The sequence below is a fragment of the Tympanuchus pallidicinctus genome, unplaced genomic scaffold (assembly GCF_026119805.1).
Source record: "Tympanuchus pallidicinctus isolate F22 unplaced genomic scaffold, pur_lepc_1.0 scaffold11, whole genome shotgun sequence".
Classification (NCBI taxonomy): domain Eukaryota; kingdom Metazoa; phylum Chordata; class Aves; order Galliformes; family Phasianidae; genus Tympanuchus; species Tympanuchus pallidicinctus.
The window spans coordinates 13,625,454-13,644,588 of record NW_026294627.1 but is presented as its reverse complement, the minus strand read 5'-3'; the positions used below and the strand labels follow the sequence as shown (position 1 = coordinate 13,644,588).

Sequence of the window (19,135 nt, the reverse complement as noted above, 5' to 3'; positions counted from 1 at the left end):
AGAAGAAAAAGGAACATTTTAATGAAGCATTCCTCTCTGAATGCATGCATTATGAAAACAAAAGGTAAAAGAACACACTGTCGTTGTTGGAGGCAAGCAAACAACTTCCACAGAATTTAGGCCTCCCATCCTTAATCCTATAAGCAAACAAAAAGACACTAAAATGATTCTGAAGCATTTGCAAGTCATGACATCTTGGATATATTTTAGGCAGAAAACATCATGTGTTGCTTCCTTTGCAGGGCATGTAAATATCCAGTACTTAACAGAGCATTTTACATCAACGCCCAGCTCACGGCCACAAACCCAGCTCCTCTGTGACTGATGTTATTCATTAAAGATAAAAATTAAGACGTTTTTTGAGGCAATTAACATCAGAAAGGCATATGCACAAGTGAAGAATATAGCAAAGGACACTATCAGATTTATGTATATGTTACTATGTATAGTTCTAGTCTTTAAATGTTTAATCATCTGCACTTGCATGCTTCACTAAGGCATTTTAAACAGCATAACTTAGGTCTAGGAAAAAAAAGGAAAAAAAAAGGAGAGATGCTTGAGCTCTTATACAGCAAACATAAACAGAAGTACTTTGTAACCAGGCAGCAATACTGGGCAGAGATAGCCAAAACCAAAAAGGACTGTGGGAAAAATTCAACAAGTTTCTAAAGAAAAATGCTTTGGATACTGTAGATGAAATCATCTGGAGCTCTTCGTTTAGATAAACCACCTGCATCTCCCAAAGGCTGTAACCTATACTCACACGAAGCTGGTGGCTTTCTAGATTTAGCTTTGGATTACTGCCAGAAATCACACTGCTACACGAGCAGATTGGCACGACATAGCTTGGGAGGACAAGTATTCTCTGAAATGCTACCTTTAGAAATATTTCCTACACTATTTTAAGTTATAAAAAAAGTGTTTTCACCTTTGCATTATATAGATACTAAAAATACTGTCTGCAGGACATTGAACCTTCAAAAAAGTAATTACCATGTGATTTTGGCTCGATTTATGACTTTCTGAGGATTTGTCTAGTTCATTTTCTCATACAGGACTAGCTCAAAACTTTTGAACACTAACCTCCCAATTTCTGGCAGCAAAGCTAGAATGCCTTTTTAAAACTTCAAAAAGGCACAGAGCTAACATGCAGTATTCAGTCACAAACAATTGCAGAGATTTGGTTCACTGACCTATTGATCCTGCAACAATAACCAGAATAAGAAAAATATCCCTGCTTCGCAGAAAAAAAAGCTTTGAAAAGAGATGCTTCACTTTTTTTGGAGGTGGGGGGGGAGAGATGAGACAACATGACACTGTGCATCTGAACTACTCAAATCAAGAAATGACACACATGCAAAATTAGTTGACATGAAGAAAATAAGCAGTAGGAAAAACAAGGAAAATATAAATAAATATTAAATAAAAAGAGTAACAAAGTATTCATTTAATTCAAGTAAGATTAGAGCTGTTCGGTCATTCAAGTTAGGGTACTGTATCTACAGATTTCAGAAGAGTGACTAAAAAACACCACCAACAATCATTTTTGTGGGACAAGTTCCCTACACGGAGTAACATTCTATCTGTGAGACACTGCCACTATCTATTAAAAACAGCAATTCGATCTACCAGCAGATCTATTTTTATGCAGTCAGCGCTGAGTTCATCCCGCACTGCTCTGAGGCTTCACTTACTTTCTGTTTCATTTCGTTTGATCATGCCTTGGCATTCAGCTAAAATGGTCTCTTTAAAAGATGTCACCAGGGCATTGACGCAGCACTCCATCAGCTGAAACGCAGCAAACACAGAATTAGCTCATCTAGCCTTGAAAGTCTCATCAGCCTCAAGTTTCCTGTGACACAAAATCTAGGCTGTTCTCAACACGTATGCTGTATAAAATTATTAATAATATAAAGCAATTCATTAATTCTCAGAAGTAGGTGTACTTTCAGGAAAGTCTATACATGAAACTGTATTTCTTTAAAATGTGTAGGATAGCAAATGTGATAAGAACACTTCCAAGCTAGCAATCAGCTTGATATTTCTACTGCCTTTTTCCCCTCAAGGGAGCCATCGCTTCTGGAACACCAACTACCCTACTTAGTTTCCAAGTATACATCCAAGAGCTAAGAATAGTTCTCATTCCAGCACACCCTATTTGGACCAGGCTGGGTGGCTTGAACAAGGCACTACAGCTAGATCTAGCACAGAAACTGCTTGTACATGTCCAGACCATTTCTCTTTTGTCAGCCTCTTTATACAAGTTATAGCTATGTAAAATGAATGATTTATAGCTTAACACAAGACATAAAATAAATTTTCATCAACTGCAGTAAATTCAGAGTTAAAGGGTATTTATTTAAAATAACCTGTTTCCTGAACTGATTCCAACATAGGCAATTATGAACTACTCACTGCAGTTAAATCTTCCTCCAGAGTCTGAACTGCGTGAAATACTGCTCAACTGGGGGGAAAGGGTCACGAGCAGAACGTACTAAATGGCCATATTTCAGCCTAAGAGGAAATCTAGAACAGTTTTAATGAAATTTTCATTGCTCCTTCTGATTGCAGTGAGCAGTAACATTTTCAGGTACTCTAAATGAGCCTTGAGATGCCCTTCGCTCACTAGACTGCATACTTATTTTCATCCTCATCCACTGTTAAGCACAGAAGAAATCCTGACTCAAAATGAAAGAGCAAAAATACATTTGGACAAAAAAACGGCTCTTTAATTTGAACTATAATCTACATTTACAATTAAAATATCTGTAGAAATTGTAAACTGCCAGATTATAAACACAGATTTTCACAAGAAAAGAATACAGTGGATAATTCTTACAAAGGAAAACATTTTCGTAACAACTTACTGCACTGTAACACAGAAATGACAACTCATGGCTAATAATAATATATAAAACATAGGATATGGCAATTTTTCTACACAATGGACTTACTGCTTCCACAGAGTTACATTCACGTCTTGTTTCTAAATATCGTAGTGCTCTTTTCTCTTCTTCCTTTAGTTTAGCATCTGCCTGTGCAGAAGTAGAACAGCCATCATTTTAAGCACCAACATTTCCAGAACAAAATTACAGCAGAATTTTTACTTACATATTTCATATAATTCTGTACACCATTTTGTTGTAAATAAGAGGGAGCTTGTGTTCTATAAAACCTCTCCGTTGAATCCAAATATGCCTTTTCAAAGTTATCTCGATAAATCTGAAGTTTATCTTCAGGATTAGAACAAAGGTTAACTGCAAAGAGAAAGTCTAAACTTAATTCCTGGAAATTCGTGTGGCTAACAATAAGCAAATCTCTCTCAGTGAAGTAAGCTTTATATTTAAAGGTTGCAGTGAACAATTTGATGTATCCTGCAAAGGTGCTCTGAATTCAAGGTAACCAATCGTCCAATCTTTGCTCCAAAAGACTTAACTGCAGACAACCAGAAAAACAGGCTGCAGGGCTTTGAAGAAAAGGCAGGTAATGCAGAAATGGACAGAGGTTTTGTTTTGCAAAGGAGGACGAGTGGCAGTCTTAGATGCAGCCAGCTTAGTGCTTCTTCAAACTGCCTGAAGAATCACAAGCAGTATGGAAAGCTGCACTGGCGTAAGGTTATTTCTGCAACCTTGAAACATCAAGCAGTTTGCTCCTTAAAGATACTGATTTTTACAGAAAATGATACATAGCAAAATCACTTAGAAGTTAAAGATACCTTGAACATAATTTAATTGGTATCTCATATCAATAATGACAAAATCCAAACAAAATGCTGGGATAATCATTCCAACCCTACCAGCACATCTGCCAACTTCCACAATTTACTTTACTTTACTTCCACATTTACTTTAGTAAGGAGGCAAAAGAGATCACGTGCAAGACATACCATATGATTCTCGAACTCCAATAACAAGCTGAGAGTCAAAAGCTTCTCCTAGTCTTTCAGCATGAACTAGCTTCATTGCACTGTCCTGAAGTCTATTTTTTATATTTGAAAATATGGATTCATTCCATGTATCCAGCATGAGCTGCATGTTAGGAAGAAAAAAAAATCCTGTCAGAAAGGTGCATGCAAATCTGAGTTTGTACAAAGAAACACAAGATATCAAACAGAAATAAAGCAAATGAGAATGCAGTTTTCAGGCTATGTAACAACTTGCTCTTCCATGTCACAGAGGTAATATTCAGCTTATATGCTAAGCTTACTTTATAAACTGGACAGCGAGGGGATGCAGCGATCATTTGATTCAGATATTGTATCATTCTGTATTTTTCCTGTATAACTTCTATAGTGTTATTGCTGTATTTTACAGTTTTGAACAATCAGCCAAGTAACGTTCCCAGCACTGGGATGTGTCAGGAGTTGCAATCCTAGGGGTACCTTTGAGTCAAACACAGTTGAGCATTTGGCAGGCTCAGTCTCCACAACAACTACAACTCAACATGGCACTTACATAAAGGAAAAAAAAAGAAAAGATGTTTTTGGATTGCATTTCTCCAACATGAAAGTTCAACATGCAAGCAAAGTATATTCATCATGTATCTTCAAACATGGCAATAACTACTCTGAATGCTCTTCAAGCACACCAATGATCAGTCTGCACTGACATGGAAAGGAGGTTTGAATTGTGAAACATACAGATTTAAACTTTGCCTCACAGTTGTGAACAAGCTTACAGAAAATGAGATTAGGAAGACTTGATACTGCTATAAGGCAAAGTGAATGGTAAGATTACATGGGCCTCCATTCCTGCTTTGTACCTTTTAGATTTTAATACAGCAAGGCAGGTATCCTTTTCAGAGAGTTAAGGTGGCCTTTCTTTATTCTCAATTCTCTATTTTCTCAATTTCAGCTAAACTTGCATTTTAATCTGTATCGCTTAAAACATTGCAATGCTTTAAAAACAAAGCTATATTTGATTATGCTTCCTCAATTACTTTTTCACTATCTTAACATCATTAATACACATGTTATAATTGCACTGTATGATCACAGAATGGGTTTACAAGAGCTGAAATGAGTAACAGAGAAGAAAACAGGGAGAATGTCAACCGACGTCAAAGGCACAGCTTTGTCATGGTCAAGCTGTTTTTAGACATTGTGGATAGAAAATAATTTGATGGAGATATTTGAAGCAAAATATGCAGATCCTTCTGTGTGAGTACAGAAAGAACTTTCCAAGAATGGGAAAAGTTTTCAAAGGTGCTTTGTAGAAACTTATGGGAAATGATGCCAGGTAATTGCTTTCAGCAGTAAGTATGAAATAAGATAGTTTGGAGACTGGGTTTTGATGACTCAATCATGACATGGACTTAACTGAACTGCATGTGAGAGACAGACATCAGTTTCAGTCCTGAACAATATCTGATCTGGTAGCCACCAGTATTTTATTATTTGCCCTGCCCCACCTCACCTTTTCTTTCATTTCTTAGTCTCCTGCCATACAGCAGAGTTCAAGTCTGCCACATCTTGGAGAGCCTACTGAGATCACATGCTTTTTCTAACAAACACTGAAAAAAAACAAGGTAACTTGAGGTGGTGATTTCTCTCTGTTGCTGTTCCTGCTTCTTTTCCTTCTAAAGCAGGTTACATGTCACAACAAGTGGTTGGGAAAAAAAAGTCAACCCAGGTAGCCCATTTGAGCTCATTTATTCTTCCTGTCCATATCAGGAAAGTTAAAATGATCTTCAATACCAAAAGACTGTTAACGAAACTGCATTTCGCTATCTATACTTTCTGTGATGGAAAAAGATAACAAATGACATTAAACTGAAGAACTTACCACTCTACAACTGATACGCTTTGTTTTTTCTGGTAGTAAAAGATAAAAGCAACTTCAAGGACATTTATTTATGGGACTCAGAACACTAAGAGCTCTGCACTCAAAACCCCTACACATTCCTTACCATTCTGATTTGGAGCCAGAGAATGGTTTGTGTTGGAACCGACCAAAAAGACAACCTAGTTCCTCCTGTGGGCAAGGACACCCTCCACCAGACCAGGCTGCTAAGAGTGCCATCCACCTGGCCTCCACCACCTCCAGGGATGGGGCATCTACTGCTCTCCAGGCAGCCTGTGCTTCCCAATATGAAATCTAAATCTCCCCTCTTTCAGTTTCAAGCCAATACGCCTCGACTGATCACCACGTTCCCTGACCTCTTCAACATGAAACGGTGTATGAAATAACATTTTGCCTGTACAAAACTTTTACTGATGTGACTGACAGCCTGTAGGAAATACAGGAGACTTGGAGATCAACAGCTGTTTTTAACTTGAGATGACAGTGTTCATCTATAAAAGACAGAGATGCACCCCAGTTAAGATCCTGCCCTAGGGAAATAAACTAGGGGTAGAAACTACGCACTTGTGTAAATGGAGGTGAGTAGGTGAGTATACTATATAACATATGCAAGTATATAAAGAGTAGGGGTGAGTTTACAATTTCCCCTCCACTGGGATTTAAATTAAAAAAACAAACAAACAATTTATTACATTAAAAAATTAATAAATCTATCAAACAAAAACTTTAATAACCCTAATAAGCTTTTTAATCACTTGAACAAAGCCAAAGCAAAACAGTTAAGTTGCCACAGAGGTGAAAATGAAAGTTTCACACTTGTTTTGACCCTCACACTCGAAGCAAAACGATACATCGCGTAACACCCTTGGTGCAATTTCATCTTCAGTACAGAGCACTTTTCCTAGCCTTACCCAAGGCAGAACAGAGCGTGCAGCAGAACTCTTGAACACCTATCACTTACCTTTCGGACAATACTGTCTTCTACATTAGATTTCTTGTTGCTGCCCTGTTTGCCCATTAAAGTGATCTCTAACTGACAAAATGGCTTGGGCAAAATATCACACTGTGTGAAGAACTTGCGCCACTCCACTATGTATGCTTTTAGCAAAGCTGTATCATCTTGATGACTCAGCACTCTCTGGAGGCAGAGAAAGAAGAGGAGGTAATTTATAAACAGACAAACAAAGGTACATTGACTTTGCTTATACTGAAAATACAAAATAAAAGTTACAGCAGGATGTCCACATACGTAAGTGCCAATTAGTTCAGAGCGGCGCTTATCAACCCGTGGCACATGGACCTTCTCTGAACAGTAAAAGGTGACAGCAGTGGAGCTGTCAGTACGTTCCCAACCGAATCACTTTCTGTTAAGCCATTTACGAGCCAAAAAACTTAAAACCTTTGGCCCTATTGGCCTGTATTAGCACAACTACACCTACAGAAGGGCACCAACCTGTAAGAATTGTGTTATATTAAGCAGAGCAGTGAAGTTTAATTTAATGCATTTACAAGGCTCTCATTAGGCCCAAACAGCTAGTTAACCTGTATATTTTAGTAATGCCTGGGAGCACAGTACAATGCCTTCATAAGGCCTAAAGCAATGCCTCTAAAACAACAGCTCACACAGACCATACTGAAGGCCCAGCTCTGCACAGCATTTATGCATGTGTGCTAGCAAGCTGAAGGGACTGAAATAAAAGAAATCAATATGTATATAAGGCTTCAAGCATAAGAAATTGCTTTCCTTTGAACGAAGCTGCAGTGGTGCAAATCTCTTCACTAAAGAAAGATTTTAAAGACATTTTTCTTCTTCCCAAACCTTTATAATGTAATTTATTAAAGTAGTAATTATAAAATTAAGAAAAAAAATCTTGCTGCATCTTTTGCTACACATTTTAAAAACAGAAGCTTCCCTTGAATCTACTGATGACTTCGATTATTTGTGGGGAGTCCATAAAACTAGGCAGCAAATCTTGCTGAGCCAACAGAACAGATGTTTCTAATGTGCCATAAATTGGATGTATTTTAAAGCCATTGATGAATACATCCGCACACCACTGAAGCCAGACAAAAAGTATTTTCCAGGCAGTAATTTCTTATAGTAAATTTTGCCTCAAGAAATGTTCAAGTGGAAGAAAATTCCATAAGTACTGCTGGACAAACAAAAATAGTGCTTTAAAAAAAACAACACTGCCTACAATGAAACAATGAGCCACAGCAAGCGCTTAAGGCTGTCTTCTGTTTTTCAAGAGAAGTTCACATAGTAATTACAATCTCTGGAATATCATAGCATTTCAGGCAAAAAAGAAATGCATTTAGATCCAAAGAATGTCAGAACTGTGGGGTAATTTTTTTCTAATAATACGAATAGAAGTCATGAAATATTAAGAACTTACTGCTTGTGCTTGCTTAATAAAATCAAGGATGTCTTCCTTCAGGGCCTGATGGATTTTTGCTGGACCTTTGTCATCCCACAGGCAAACTGCATGCACGTCTCTAGAAAACAATTTATTCACCTTTTAGTAACCATCACTCAAACTCTAATTCTCTGATGTACGAGGCAGAAGCAGTCATAATTTTAGCATATACAAGAAGAAAAAAAATATCCATTTTGTTTATCACTTAAAAAAAAAATAAGTGGTTAGACTGCACAACACAAACAGGAAAATGTGTTTGGAGAAGAAACTGAAGCTTTAAGAAAGCACAGGAAGCAGTAACAGCAACCTGCCTAGGAAAGGATTGTGCTGAAGGAGATTTAAAGAACACAGAGAAGTCCATTCTGCTTCCACCACCTATCCAATAATCCCATGCATTAAGGACAACTTTTTAAAGCTTTTCTTTGACAAAGATGGAAATTACATGCCAACAGAAGCACTGCCACTCAGCCCGCAGTCATTCTACATACTCTAAGATGCAGCATCCACTCAGAGTTCCACGATCCACGCACTACAACATCCTTCCACTGCAAAGGAAACCAACCTTGCTTTTGAGAGATTTGAGATCAGGTAATTTCAATATTTAACTGGTTTAATAAGATCACAAACATTTCATGACAGTGGAAGCACGTTAAAGTGCAGCTCAACTGCAGAAAAGCTCCCAAGGAGCATCACAAAGCAAAATGCTGCTAATCAATTTCAATCAACATTCAAACACATTCCTGTTCTTCCTAGCTGACAGTTCAGCAAGCGTAACTTAACTTCTATTTCCTTTTTATATTAAAGACTAAAAAAGGCAAGTTACACTCCTCAACTATAGCATCATATATAATGTGGCCTACCAAGAGTTTTTAAACTCATTACCTCCCTCTGTAATTTCTTCCTCCTTTCAGTAACAAGGCCAAGCCTTTGCAGGTAAGAAACTACATAATCTACAGGATGGCTTTGTTCCTATTAATTCAACACAGCTATTCCAATACAAAAGCAACTTTATTAGTTTAACTGAAAAGACAAAATGTCTGAAACTGAAAACACAAAATGCACGATAAAAAGCTCCTTTTACACAGAACAAGAGTGCTGGCCAAGAACTTATAAAGGTCTAGCGAACCTGTGGGACTTACATAGATTTCACAGACAAAAAGTGTTAATGAACTTAGAATGCCATCAGTTCATAACCAAAGTAAAAAGCAGTGCTGGAAGATCATACGCAAAGGTCAGGCAGAAGACACATCTTCCATACTTTTCTTAAAAAGATTAACAAAATCACTGTCCAAAAATAGAAACCTAGAAGAGCAGGCTCTTTTCCTTCAATATACTTATTTTTGCTATAAAGGCACTTAAGTATGATCCAAAAATTCAGCAAACCAGCAAAATAATAAAGGAAAAATTTCAATACTCTTGTAGAATTACTGACCTAATTATTAAAAAAAAAAAAAATGAAAGCAATGATTCAGGACTGAATTTGTAACTTAACTACACCATGTTTCTGGCAACTCCTATGGCTGTGACATCATGAGATATTAAAACTCATTGCATGATAAACTACCTTTCTGTTTGGTTGGCAGAAAAGCATGACAGGTGCAGTAAGATGGCTCAAAGAAGAATCACTGCACTGTTCTTACTGAAAAGAGCAATAAAGATGCAGTCTGGAAGACAAATCATTTCAAATTAAACAAAATTCAGTGAGTGATTTTAAAAAGCAGAGGAAGAAAGTGCAGCACTAAGCAACTGAAGCATTTGAGGGAAAACAACTCCGTGTTGAGACCAAGACAATTTTAAATAAACTTTTGATATGTAGGTTATAACTCACTTCCTTACTATGCTGACAAAAGTGACATGATGTATTTAAAAAAAAAAAAATAAAAAATCAGCAACAGGAAGTAAATTCAGGATTTTTGGAAGGAGGAAAATGCAGTGATGTTTGTACCTCGAGAGAACAATCTGCTTCTCTCGGATTTTTAGAAAGTACAACGATGCAAACAATGTCTGAAAAATGCTATATGTGCTATTCAATTATTCAAATTATACCAGTTTATCTGCATTATCCTTTTACTTCAGTAGCATTTTTAAGTTACTTTAGAAGAAAAGCATTTAAATCAGAATAACGAACTGCACTCGAGAACCTACTGCCCAAGCAGCGAACTCTCAAACAAAACCTTTGTGAGCAGGTGGAAGGCTTATTTACTACTGTTGGCTGAAGGCAAATTTCTGCTGTTCTTCCTCTACCTTATCTGCAAAGATCTGAATCTCAATAAAACAGTACTTCTGTACATTTATTCTGAAGTAGGCACACCTAATAAAGTGTAAGCTAGCACTTCTGTCCCGTGTGCTCCCATGCCATCGGCACGGTCTGACTTCTCTATCAGCAGAACCACAGATACCCCTCCTGCAGACAAGGATGCAGAATGCTGAAGTACTTACGAGAACAGATCAAACCACTGCTGTTTCGTGACGGACTCCTGACGAAGAAGTTTCAGAACGATAGGGCGCATGAAATCCCATTTGTCTTCAAATTGAAGCGAACCTTTATTCTAAAAGGAAGAAAGTAATGTACTGTTAGTAAAATAAATCATTATAGGAATTACCTTTAGGAACTGCAGTTTCCACGGTTAGCACAAAACTACCTTCCTGTCAGAGCTATCTCAGGCAACCTGGCGTTTGAGCAACAACCCCACAGCTGAACAGAGCTTTTTGCAGTAACTATTATTTCCAAAAGCAGCAGAAGCAGCTAACCAGCTTCTGCCTTAACGCACCGCACCAGTTACAACACAACACGTTCTGGAAAATGTCCTTCACCTGTGAGAGCAGTTATACATGGACAACATGAGTGCCACTCAGCCGCACCGCTGCAGCCAAGATACACAACAACAGCCACGAGGCACAGCTGCAAACCTGGCTGGAATAAATGACTGCAACCAAGGCAGCTGCGAGGAACCAGGAGTACCTGTGGGTGCTGCCACGTATCTTCTTCTCTACTGGGCATCTGGTACGAACAGCACAGAGAAGAGGGAAGCAGAGGAACGTAGGAGCTGCTGTATCACAGCCCCCTCCTATGGCTTAACTGCCCCCAGGCAATTAGCCAACATTACAGATGGTGCAATTAAGAATAATTCATGCCAAAAAAATCTAATCCCAGGTGAATTTTTTCAAACTCGCTTGAAGAGGAAAGCTAACGAATCCAAGAGCTCCCATCTCATTCTGACTGTCCCAAAAAACCTCACTCACTGTAGTATACAGGCAGACTGCCATTACTGGAAAAACAGAACAAAACCACTTTAAGAGAGAAACGAGTTTCACTGCACACATTGTAAACTTATTTGCTTACTGCTCCACATCTTAAAAAGAAAATCTGCAATTAAAAAAAATGAGTTGGTTGGGAGCTGTGACAGGAGACTGTTGGTTATCTCCACTGCTAAGTTTGCTTTTGAACAGGTCATTGTCTTGGCTAGTCATACTACATGTGACACAATTCACTTCAAACACACCACATAATACAGTCCAACTATTTGAAATTCTGACAAGCACGCTGTTCTCCACTAGCAGCCCTTCAGAGAAATAAGCACAAGCAGCATGCCACATTCTTGAAGTCATCTCCAGATGAATAGCATGTACATGGAAATTTAAAAACACATTTGTTGTTTAATATTCAGAATAAGCACAGTTCAGAACCTGTATCCCCTGCAGCTCCCATGTCTCGGCTTTACATGATAGAAGTGCAGCAGGCACCACAGTAACTCTAGCAGCACCATCTCGCCACTGCAATGGCTTCAGAACAAGAGTCTCAAGCAAGCAGCCCCTGTCCAACTTCAGAACCCTTTCAACACGTAAGAAAATATTGTACACTGCTTGTGAAATTCAGAGAGATGGTTTTGCCCACTGGTATCTTCTCCTGTAAAAAAAAAACTAACTTGAGTGCCTCATCTTTGAACACCCAAGAACAGAACACACGCTGCCCCAGATAGGCCTGGCTGTACAATTACTTCCCAAACTTTGATGGCTTTCTCTCATCTTCCCTATTCCTCAGAAAGCGATTAGCTTCTTCCTGCAGACATTTCTGTTCCCAGTCCCCCTTTGCGGGTTAAAAAACTTGAAAGTCGAGCTGCTGTAGAGTTACAAGTTCCAGAAAAGGCATTATCAAATGAGTAAAACCAGCTTCCTCCAAAGTTTCCCTTTGGAGCAAAGCTTCAGATCCCATATGTTTTCTGCTAGAGGTAAAAAGCCTGTGCTGCATTTCAGCCCTGAACACAGCAGAAGACAAAAGAATAAAAATGAATGCTATACCTTTGCCAGTGTTTCACTATAAAACATGGATGAAGAAAACCTTTGTTTCCATGAAGCAGTATCTGTGACATTTATACCCCAACTTCCCAGCACACACTAAGAATCATAGAATGGTTTGGGTTGGAAGGGACCTCAGGGACCACACAGTTCCAAGCCCTGCACAGGCAGGGACACTTCCTTCTACACCAGGCTGCTCACAGCCCCATCCAGCCCAGCCTGGAGCCACAGCTCCAAGGGAAGGTAAGCAGGAAGGCAAGCGGCACCTCTAACTAACAGTTACACCACACACACTTCTCTGAAAGCACAAATGAGGACTGATGGCCATACCCTGGCTCCATGACCACTCCTGGAGTTTAAAATTTAATGCGTTTCAAAAGTCACTTCGCTACATGTACTCAGGGAGATTTAAAGCTCCATTTTAACACAACTTCACTTGAGAAGTATACAATGTCACTACTATATTGAAATACCTACTACAGCTTTACTCTTCCTATTCCTCTCTTCACTGAATAAACGCTTATATGCAACATTTCACAACGGCAGGCAAAAAATTTTCCAGACCCTGTTGGTAGATACTACATAGGATTAGTAAAATAACACAAATAATGCAAACAGAGCAGGTGCACCAACAGCTCTCCTGACTAGGGTCCTACTGCATAACACAAATCTCCTCTCCATAACTGCAAGCAAGGTGAAGAGAAGCACAGCAGGAGGCACGGAGTACAGAGTGAGAGCCTAAATAAAAGTGGAACGCACCAGGAGCCAGCCTGGGGATAGGGAGAGCGAGGCTCCCAGGCCAGGCAGGTCCCAGCAGCCTCCAGCAGTCTCCATGCTGCTGTCCCTCTGTACTTTGAAACATTCACTCGGCCACCCAGTGCTTTTTACTGTGTACACTCACTAGTTTAGCTACACAGAACTGCAGTTCTGATCTCCATCAGATGCACTGCACAGTACTGTGAAAAAGCAGCATCCTCCATCACTGAGCGCACTTCAATATGTCTGTGCTTTTACTACGGAGCTGTTTTCAGACACTGTATTAAGGCTAATTCAAAAGGGATGAGGTAAGACAGATGAGGTCCTAGCCTACAATAAGCAGGAGAATTCCCATTCTGATTGCTCTCTGCTTCTGGCAGCTCTATATATCAGTGAGATGATCATAGCAAAGTCACTACACAAAGCAGAAAGACAGTCGTGGGGAAAGCTCTGCTGCGTAACTGAGTGGAATGCAGCATTCACCACAAGCTGCTCTAATTGGAAATAGGCAGGATAAACTAAACATATCTGGAGATATTTTCTTTACATTGAATAACTAGAAAACTGCAGAAATGCTTTCATTTTTAAGTGGCAGAGCAATAAGACCCACAAAAGACAGCTGAAACAAACAAAAGGTAGATCTCGGTTCTTACTTAAGTCTACAGCAAACCTGCTATTTGCTTTGCTGCTTCCCCCCTAACACCAGGCTCAGACTGCAATTCAACTTGCTTGCACCAACTTCTGCATTTGCTGCCACCTCCAGCAGCTACAATAAGGCCTACAGAAGCATGGAGACCAGCTCACGTGGCTACAGCTACAGGTTTCCTCTGCACTGTGATAAGCTGAGCAGCTTTGTGTTCTAGGAGCTGCAGAGAAACCTGTGTGCCTTCACATCACAAACCGTCACTGCAAAGCCAACAGCGGACACTCCAACACATGCCCTGAGAATTCGCAATTATGAAAGCTGCACCAGCACAGCTGAAGTGATGCCCTGTGACATGAAGAGAGGCTATCAGGCATTGATTCAGCCAGGATTCATTAGTAGAATAAGAAAGGAGTATTTCACTTCATTTTCTCAAGTATGCAGAAGGTTGAGACAAGATGGGGAAAAACAGAAAACTCTCAGTTCCTGTTTATCCTAGCGAAACTGAGACCCACCTAAACCTGACATGGGTCTGATTACTGTTAGGGCTTTGTTGTTTTGCTTTTAATGCCAAAAAATCTTGTATGTTTTCACTATGCAGAGGACAGTGCTTTCTTCTGAATTGCATTTCATCAGCATAAGGCACTGTCAATCGGCAAAAACCTGCAATCAACAGCTCGCTGCAATGGGAGCACACTGAGCATCACAGCTGGGGAACAAAAGCCCTTATCTAGTCACAATTATCTTATTGGTTTAGTGTGTCATTATGAATAAAGCCAAATCACTGTATGACCTTCCCTTTCACGAGGCAGCGGTCATAGTTCATTGTCTTTAGAAAACTCCCTAATTAGTAAGATATATGGCTTAGAAAATACTGCCAGGTGCTCTAAACACCTATGTAGCATTTTTCCAGAAACACACTGTGCACGTGTATCTTTCTGTCCATTTAAAATGCTAATGATTTAAAGGCCAACTGCAGAGATGCCACTACACCAACAAAACGACTTCAGATCAGTGAAAGCCATCTCACAAAAGCAAGGCCTTTGACTTTATTTGCTCTTACTGTACACTTATCCTTTCAAAACGGCTGAAGAGGAATGCTGACAGATCTCACGCCTGTTTCTTCTAGCTACATGGCTATACAGCCATGTCTTGTCAGAGCACACGTTGGCCTTTCCTGAGATCCTCATAAGTACTGCAAAGCAGTGGACTAAAGCAATAACAAGCAGAATTGCCTGAGCTTTGTCCAAGCTCTAAAACAATGCTCTCCTAAAGAAATCCCATTTTGTCTCTATAGCTGTGAGTGGGACACGAAGCTTTTCTCCAGCAGACCTGAATTCTTCCATTTGAGATTTTTAGTTCAGTCTTATCAGCCTTAATATCTAGATAACCAGTTATGGGGGATGGGGGCAGGGGGGGGTGAGGGGGATGCAGGAGGGGGAGAAAAGGTAATTGAACAAGGGAGGGAAGATTTAGGTTGGATGTGAGGGGGAAGTTCTTTACAGAGAGAGAGTGGTGAGGTGCTGGAACAGGCTGCCCAGACAGGTTGTGAATGCCCTGTCCCTGGAGGTGTTCAAGGCCAGATTGGATGGGGCCCTGGGCAGCCTGGTCTGGTATTAAACGGGAAGGGTGGTGGCCCTGCCTGTGGGCAGGGGGGTTGAAGATTCATGGTCCTTGAGGTCCCTTCCAAACCTGGCCATTCTGTGAATGAAGATTCATTTTAACTACATGTCAATTTCAATAGCTTTTTATGTATATGAGCATGTGTGTATGCTTGTGTGCTTATTTTTGGAAGTGAAACCTTTTTTGGACACGAGGAAGACATGAGGTTATTGATTATTTCTTTTTCCTTCTCACTGTCTCAGAACAGCTTCAGGGCAAATCCATACACGCAGCATAGGTCTGGTAGCTGAAATGCAAGTAGCACCTCTTCAGAACCATATTGAAGTATAACACACAGAACTGGCCACACGTATACGTCCATTTTATACTGCTACCTGATACAAGTAACCAAACCTGGCAGCCTTCTGAAGGCCTCATACCCCGATCAGGCCGGCGTCCCAAAGCACACCAGGAGCAGCTGTGCGGGGCAGGCCGGCTCCGGGCACGCTGGCACAGCCCTGGAGGCCACACAGGGCCGAGTCCCCGCGCACACCGCACACTCAGGAGGCGCAGCCCCTGGCCGGGCCACGGCCCGTCACAGCCACAACTTCTGCGCAAACTTGGCTCTCTTCGGGGTGACTGACATCTGCCACCAAACACCGGGAAGGAGCCTGCGAACATCTGAGCCCACAGCAGAGCCGATTAAAGGCCTCGAGGAGTTTTTCCTTCGCAGCGAAGTGCGGTTAGCAAAAAAGAAAACGCCAGAACGCGCCGACAACCCGACCGCCGACACCTGCTCGCGGCGAAGGCGTTCCCCAACTCTTTGTTCAACTCACAACTCTTTTCCCGCACCATGGGGTTCCCCGAAATAAACAAAGGCCCGACCCCGTCCGGCAGCGCGGAGCGGGGTCCCCGCGCGGCTGTGTGAGACGCGAGCGGGAGGCCACGGGAGGCCACGGCCGGCCGGGCCGCACGCCGAGCCTGCAGCCGTACAGCCGAGGCCGGGCCCGGGCCGCCCCCTCGCCCGGGGCGCAGCGCCGCGGCCTGCCCGTGCCGCCTCCCGCAGGCCCGGCCGGTGCGGGGCGGCCCCGGAGCCCGGCCCCGGCCGCCTCACCCCGCGCGCGGGCCCCGCTCTCACCTTTAAGAGATTAGACGTCGCCATGATCTCCCCCCGCGGGGCCTCCCCGCCGACGGCGGCTCCTCTCCCCGGGCTGGACTCGGCTCGGCTCTGCCCCGACCGCCGCCGCTTTACATGGCCGCGGGCCGTCCGCCCGCCCGGCCCGACCCGCGGCGGCGGCAGTAGCAGCGGCCGCGGCTCCGGGTTCCCCTGCCCGGAGGCGAGACCGGCACCGTGCTCGGGGCGCTCGGCGGCGCGACCGGCTGGCTCCTCCGCACGCAGCCGCCCCTCAGAGCCTCATGGCGGCGTCCGCCCAGGAGGCGCTCGGCAGCAGCCCCGGCTCCATGGAAGGGGCCGGCCCACATGATGCGGCGCCGCCGAGCCGGCCCCGCCGCCGAGCGCGGAGGGAGGCCCGGGCGGGAGCTCCGCCTGCAGCGCCCCCTGGCGGCCGCCTCCGCCCCCCCCCTCGAGCGCAGCCCGACTTGAAGGCGCTCTGTGGGGGTGGTCGCCTTTCTTCGTGAACGCTTTTAACTTCACGGTTTTTCTGTTCGATAAGATATGCGTGGTTTTAGGCACCTTCTGGGTGGGGTTTTTCAGCGTGTGGCTATAGAAGGCATCATTTTAGTTTTCTGTTTAAAAAGGTATCCTTCATCCAAAACGTGTCTTAAGGAAAGCATTTCAATTTTCCTCTGGCCTTGGGATTCCTGTCGTCTCAGGCCTGCCACCAGCACACCATGTGCAGCAGCACCCACCCACCGTGCACAGAGGCGGGTGCTTGGATGGTTGTAGCCCCGCTGAGCCAAAGTGCAGCTGATGTTGTTCCTCTCCACCTAGCAGAAGTTGGAAAGAGAACTGGACATGCTTGAGAAGTTGACCTACAATGACATCAACAAGGCCAAGTGCGAAGTGCTGCACCTGGATTGGGGACATCCCAGTTAGGAGTACAGACGGGGAAAGTACTCATTGACAGCAGCTCTGTGGAGGACTTGGGGATCCCGGTGAACAAAAAGCTGCACATGATCCAGCAGTGTGTGCTCACAGCCCAGAAGGCCACCAGCATCCTGGGCTGTATCAGCAGAGGGTTGGCAGCAGGAGAGGGGGGGGGAACTGTCCTTCTCTACTCTGTCCTTGTGAGGCCCCATCTGGAATACTACTCCTGGGCCTTGGAGGACTCGGTACAGGAAAGATGTGGACCTGATGGATCGGGTCCAGAGGAGAGTCACAGAGATGAGCAGAGTGCTGGAGCACCTCTCCTGTGAAGCAAAGTTGAGGGATTTGGGTTTGTTTAGCTTGGAGAAGGCTCCGGGGAGACCTCATTGCGGCCTTCTTCTTCAGTACTTGAAGGGAGCTCATATGTGGGAGGAAGACTGACTTTTCGCATGGGAGGATAGCAATAGAATAAGAGGGAATGGCTTTAAACTAAAAAAAGGAGAGATTTAGGTTAACTGTCAGAAGAAATTCTTTACTCAGAGTATGGTGAGGCACTGACACAGGCTGACCAGAGAGCTGCGGGTGCCTCATCCCTGCAGGTGCTCAGTGCCAGGTTAGATGGGACCATGGACAGCCTCAGCTGCTGGGCGACAACCAGCCCATGGTGGGGGGTTGAACTGGATGGGCTTGAAGGTTTCTTCTAACCCAAACCATTCTGAGCATGTTCTAGTGTTTGACCACTCTCACAGTGGTCTTTTTTTCCTATTGCCCTGTCTGAACCTCCCCTGGTGCAGCCCTGTGCTCTCAGAAGCAGAACCCTGCACCTCCCTCTGCTTCCCCAGCTCAGGGGGCTGCAGGGAGCATTGAGATCACCACTTGGCCTCCTCTTCTCCAGACTGGACACCTGAATGTCCTCAGCCTCTCCTCGCAGAACATGCCTCCAGCCCTGTTACCTGTTGTGTTACCCCCCTGGATGCATTCAAGCACCTTAACATCCTTTTCATATTGTGGAATCCAGTATCACACACAGTACTCAGGGTGAGGCCACACCAACACTACATACAGCAGAAGAATCACCTCTTCTGACCAGCTGGCCATGTTATGTTTAATGACCCCCAAAAGGTGGTTTGCCCCTTAGCTGCCAGGGCACACTGCTGGCTTGTGCTGAGCTGCTGTCACCAGCACCCCCAGGTCCCTTCTGGCTGAGCTGCTCCCCAGCCACTCTGCTCCAGTCTGCCAGTGTCCAGTGTTATCCATCCTGGGTGCAGCACGCAGCACTTTACTTTGTTGAACTTTCTGCCGTTGCTGATTATCCAATGGCCCCAGTCTACCCAAATCCTTCTATAAGGCCTCTTGTCCCTCCTCCATTCCTTCATTTCTATCATTTTTTTCCTCAGCTACCAGGAGAAACACTGATGACTTTCTAATTGTCTATCTGGAAGGGCAGTGGCATAATGAGAGGCTCACAGCCACCACTGGGGTCAGTACACAGGGCAAGAAGTACCCTAGATACAGCCTTAGGCATCAAGCACTGGGCCTCTCTCCTGCCTTCTAACAACTACAGCTCTGTTCT

General features: G+C 43.1%; 1 protein-coding gene across 1 annotated transcript in view; it reads right to left on the bottom strand.

Moving 5' to 3' along the window:
- CUL5 (cullin 5) overlaps nt 1-16,794 on the bottom strand; it is a 31,617-nt gene extending 14,823 nt beyond the window's left edge. The window contains exons 1-8 of the mRNA XM_052671046.1: nt 16,654-16,794; nt 10,658-10,767; nt 8,198-8,297; nt 6,763-6,939; nt 3,887-4,028; nt 3,112-3,257; nt 2,955-3,035; nt 1,695-1,788 (exon numbers count right to left, since the gene is read on the bottom strand). Of these exons, the coding sequence (XP_052527006.1) occupies nt 1,695-1,788; nt 2,955-3,035; nt 3,112-3,257; nt 3,887-4,028; nt 6,763-6,939; nt 8,198-8,297; nt 10,658-10,767; nt 16,654-16,677 (874 nt within the window). The 5' untranslated portion in view covers nt 16,678-16,794. The remainder of the gene's footprint in view (nt 1-1,694; nt 1,789-2,954; nt 3,036-3,111; nt 3,258-3,886; nt 4,029-6,762; nt 6,940-8,197; nt 8,298-10,657; nt 10,768-16,653) is intronic.
- Between the last annotated feature and the right edge of the window lie 2,341 nt (nt 16,795-19,135).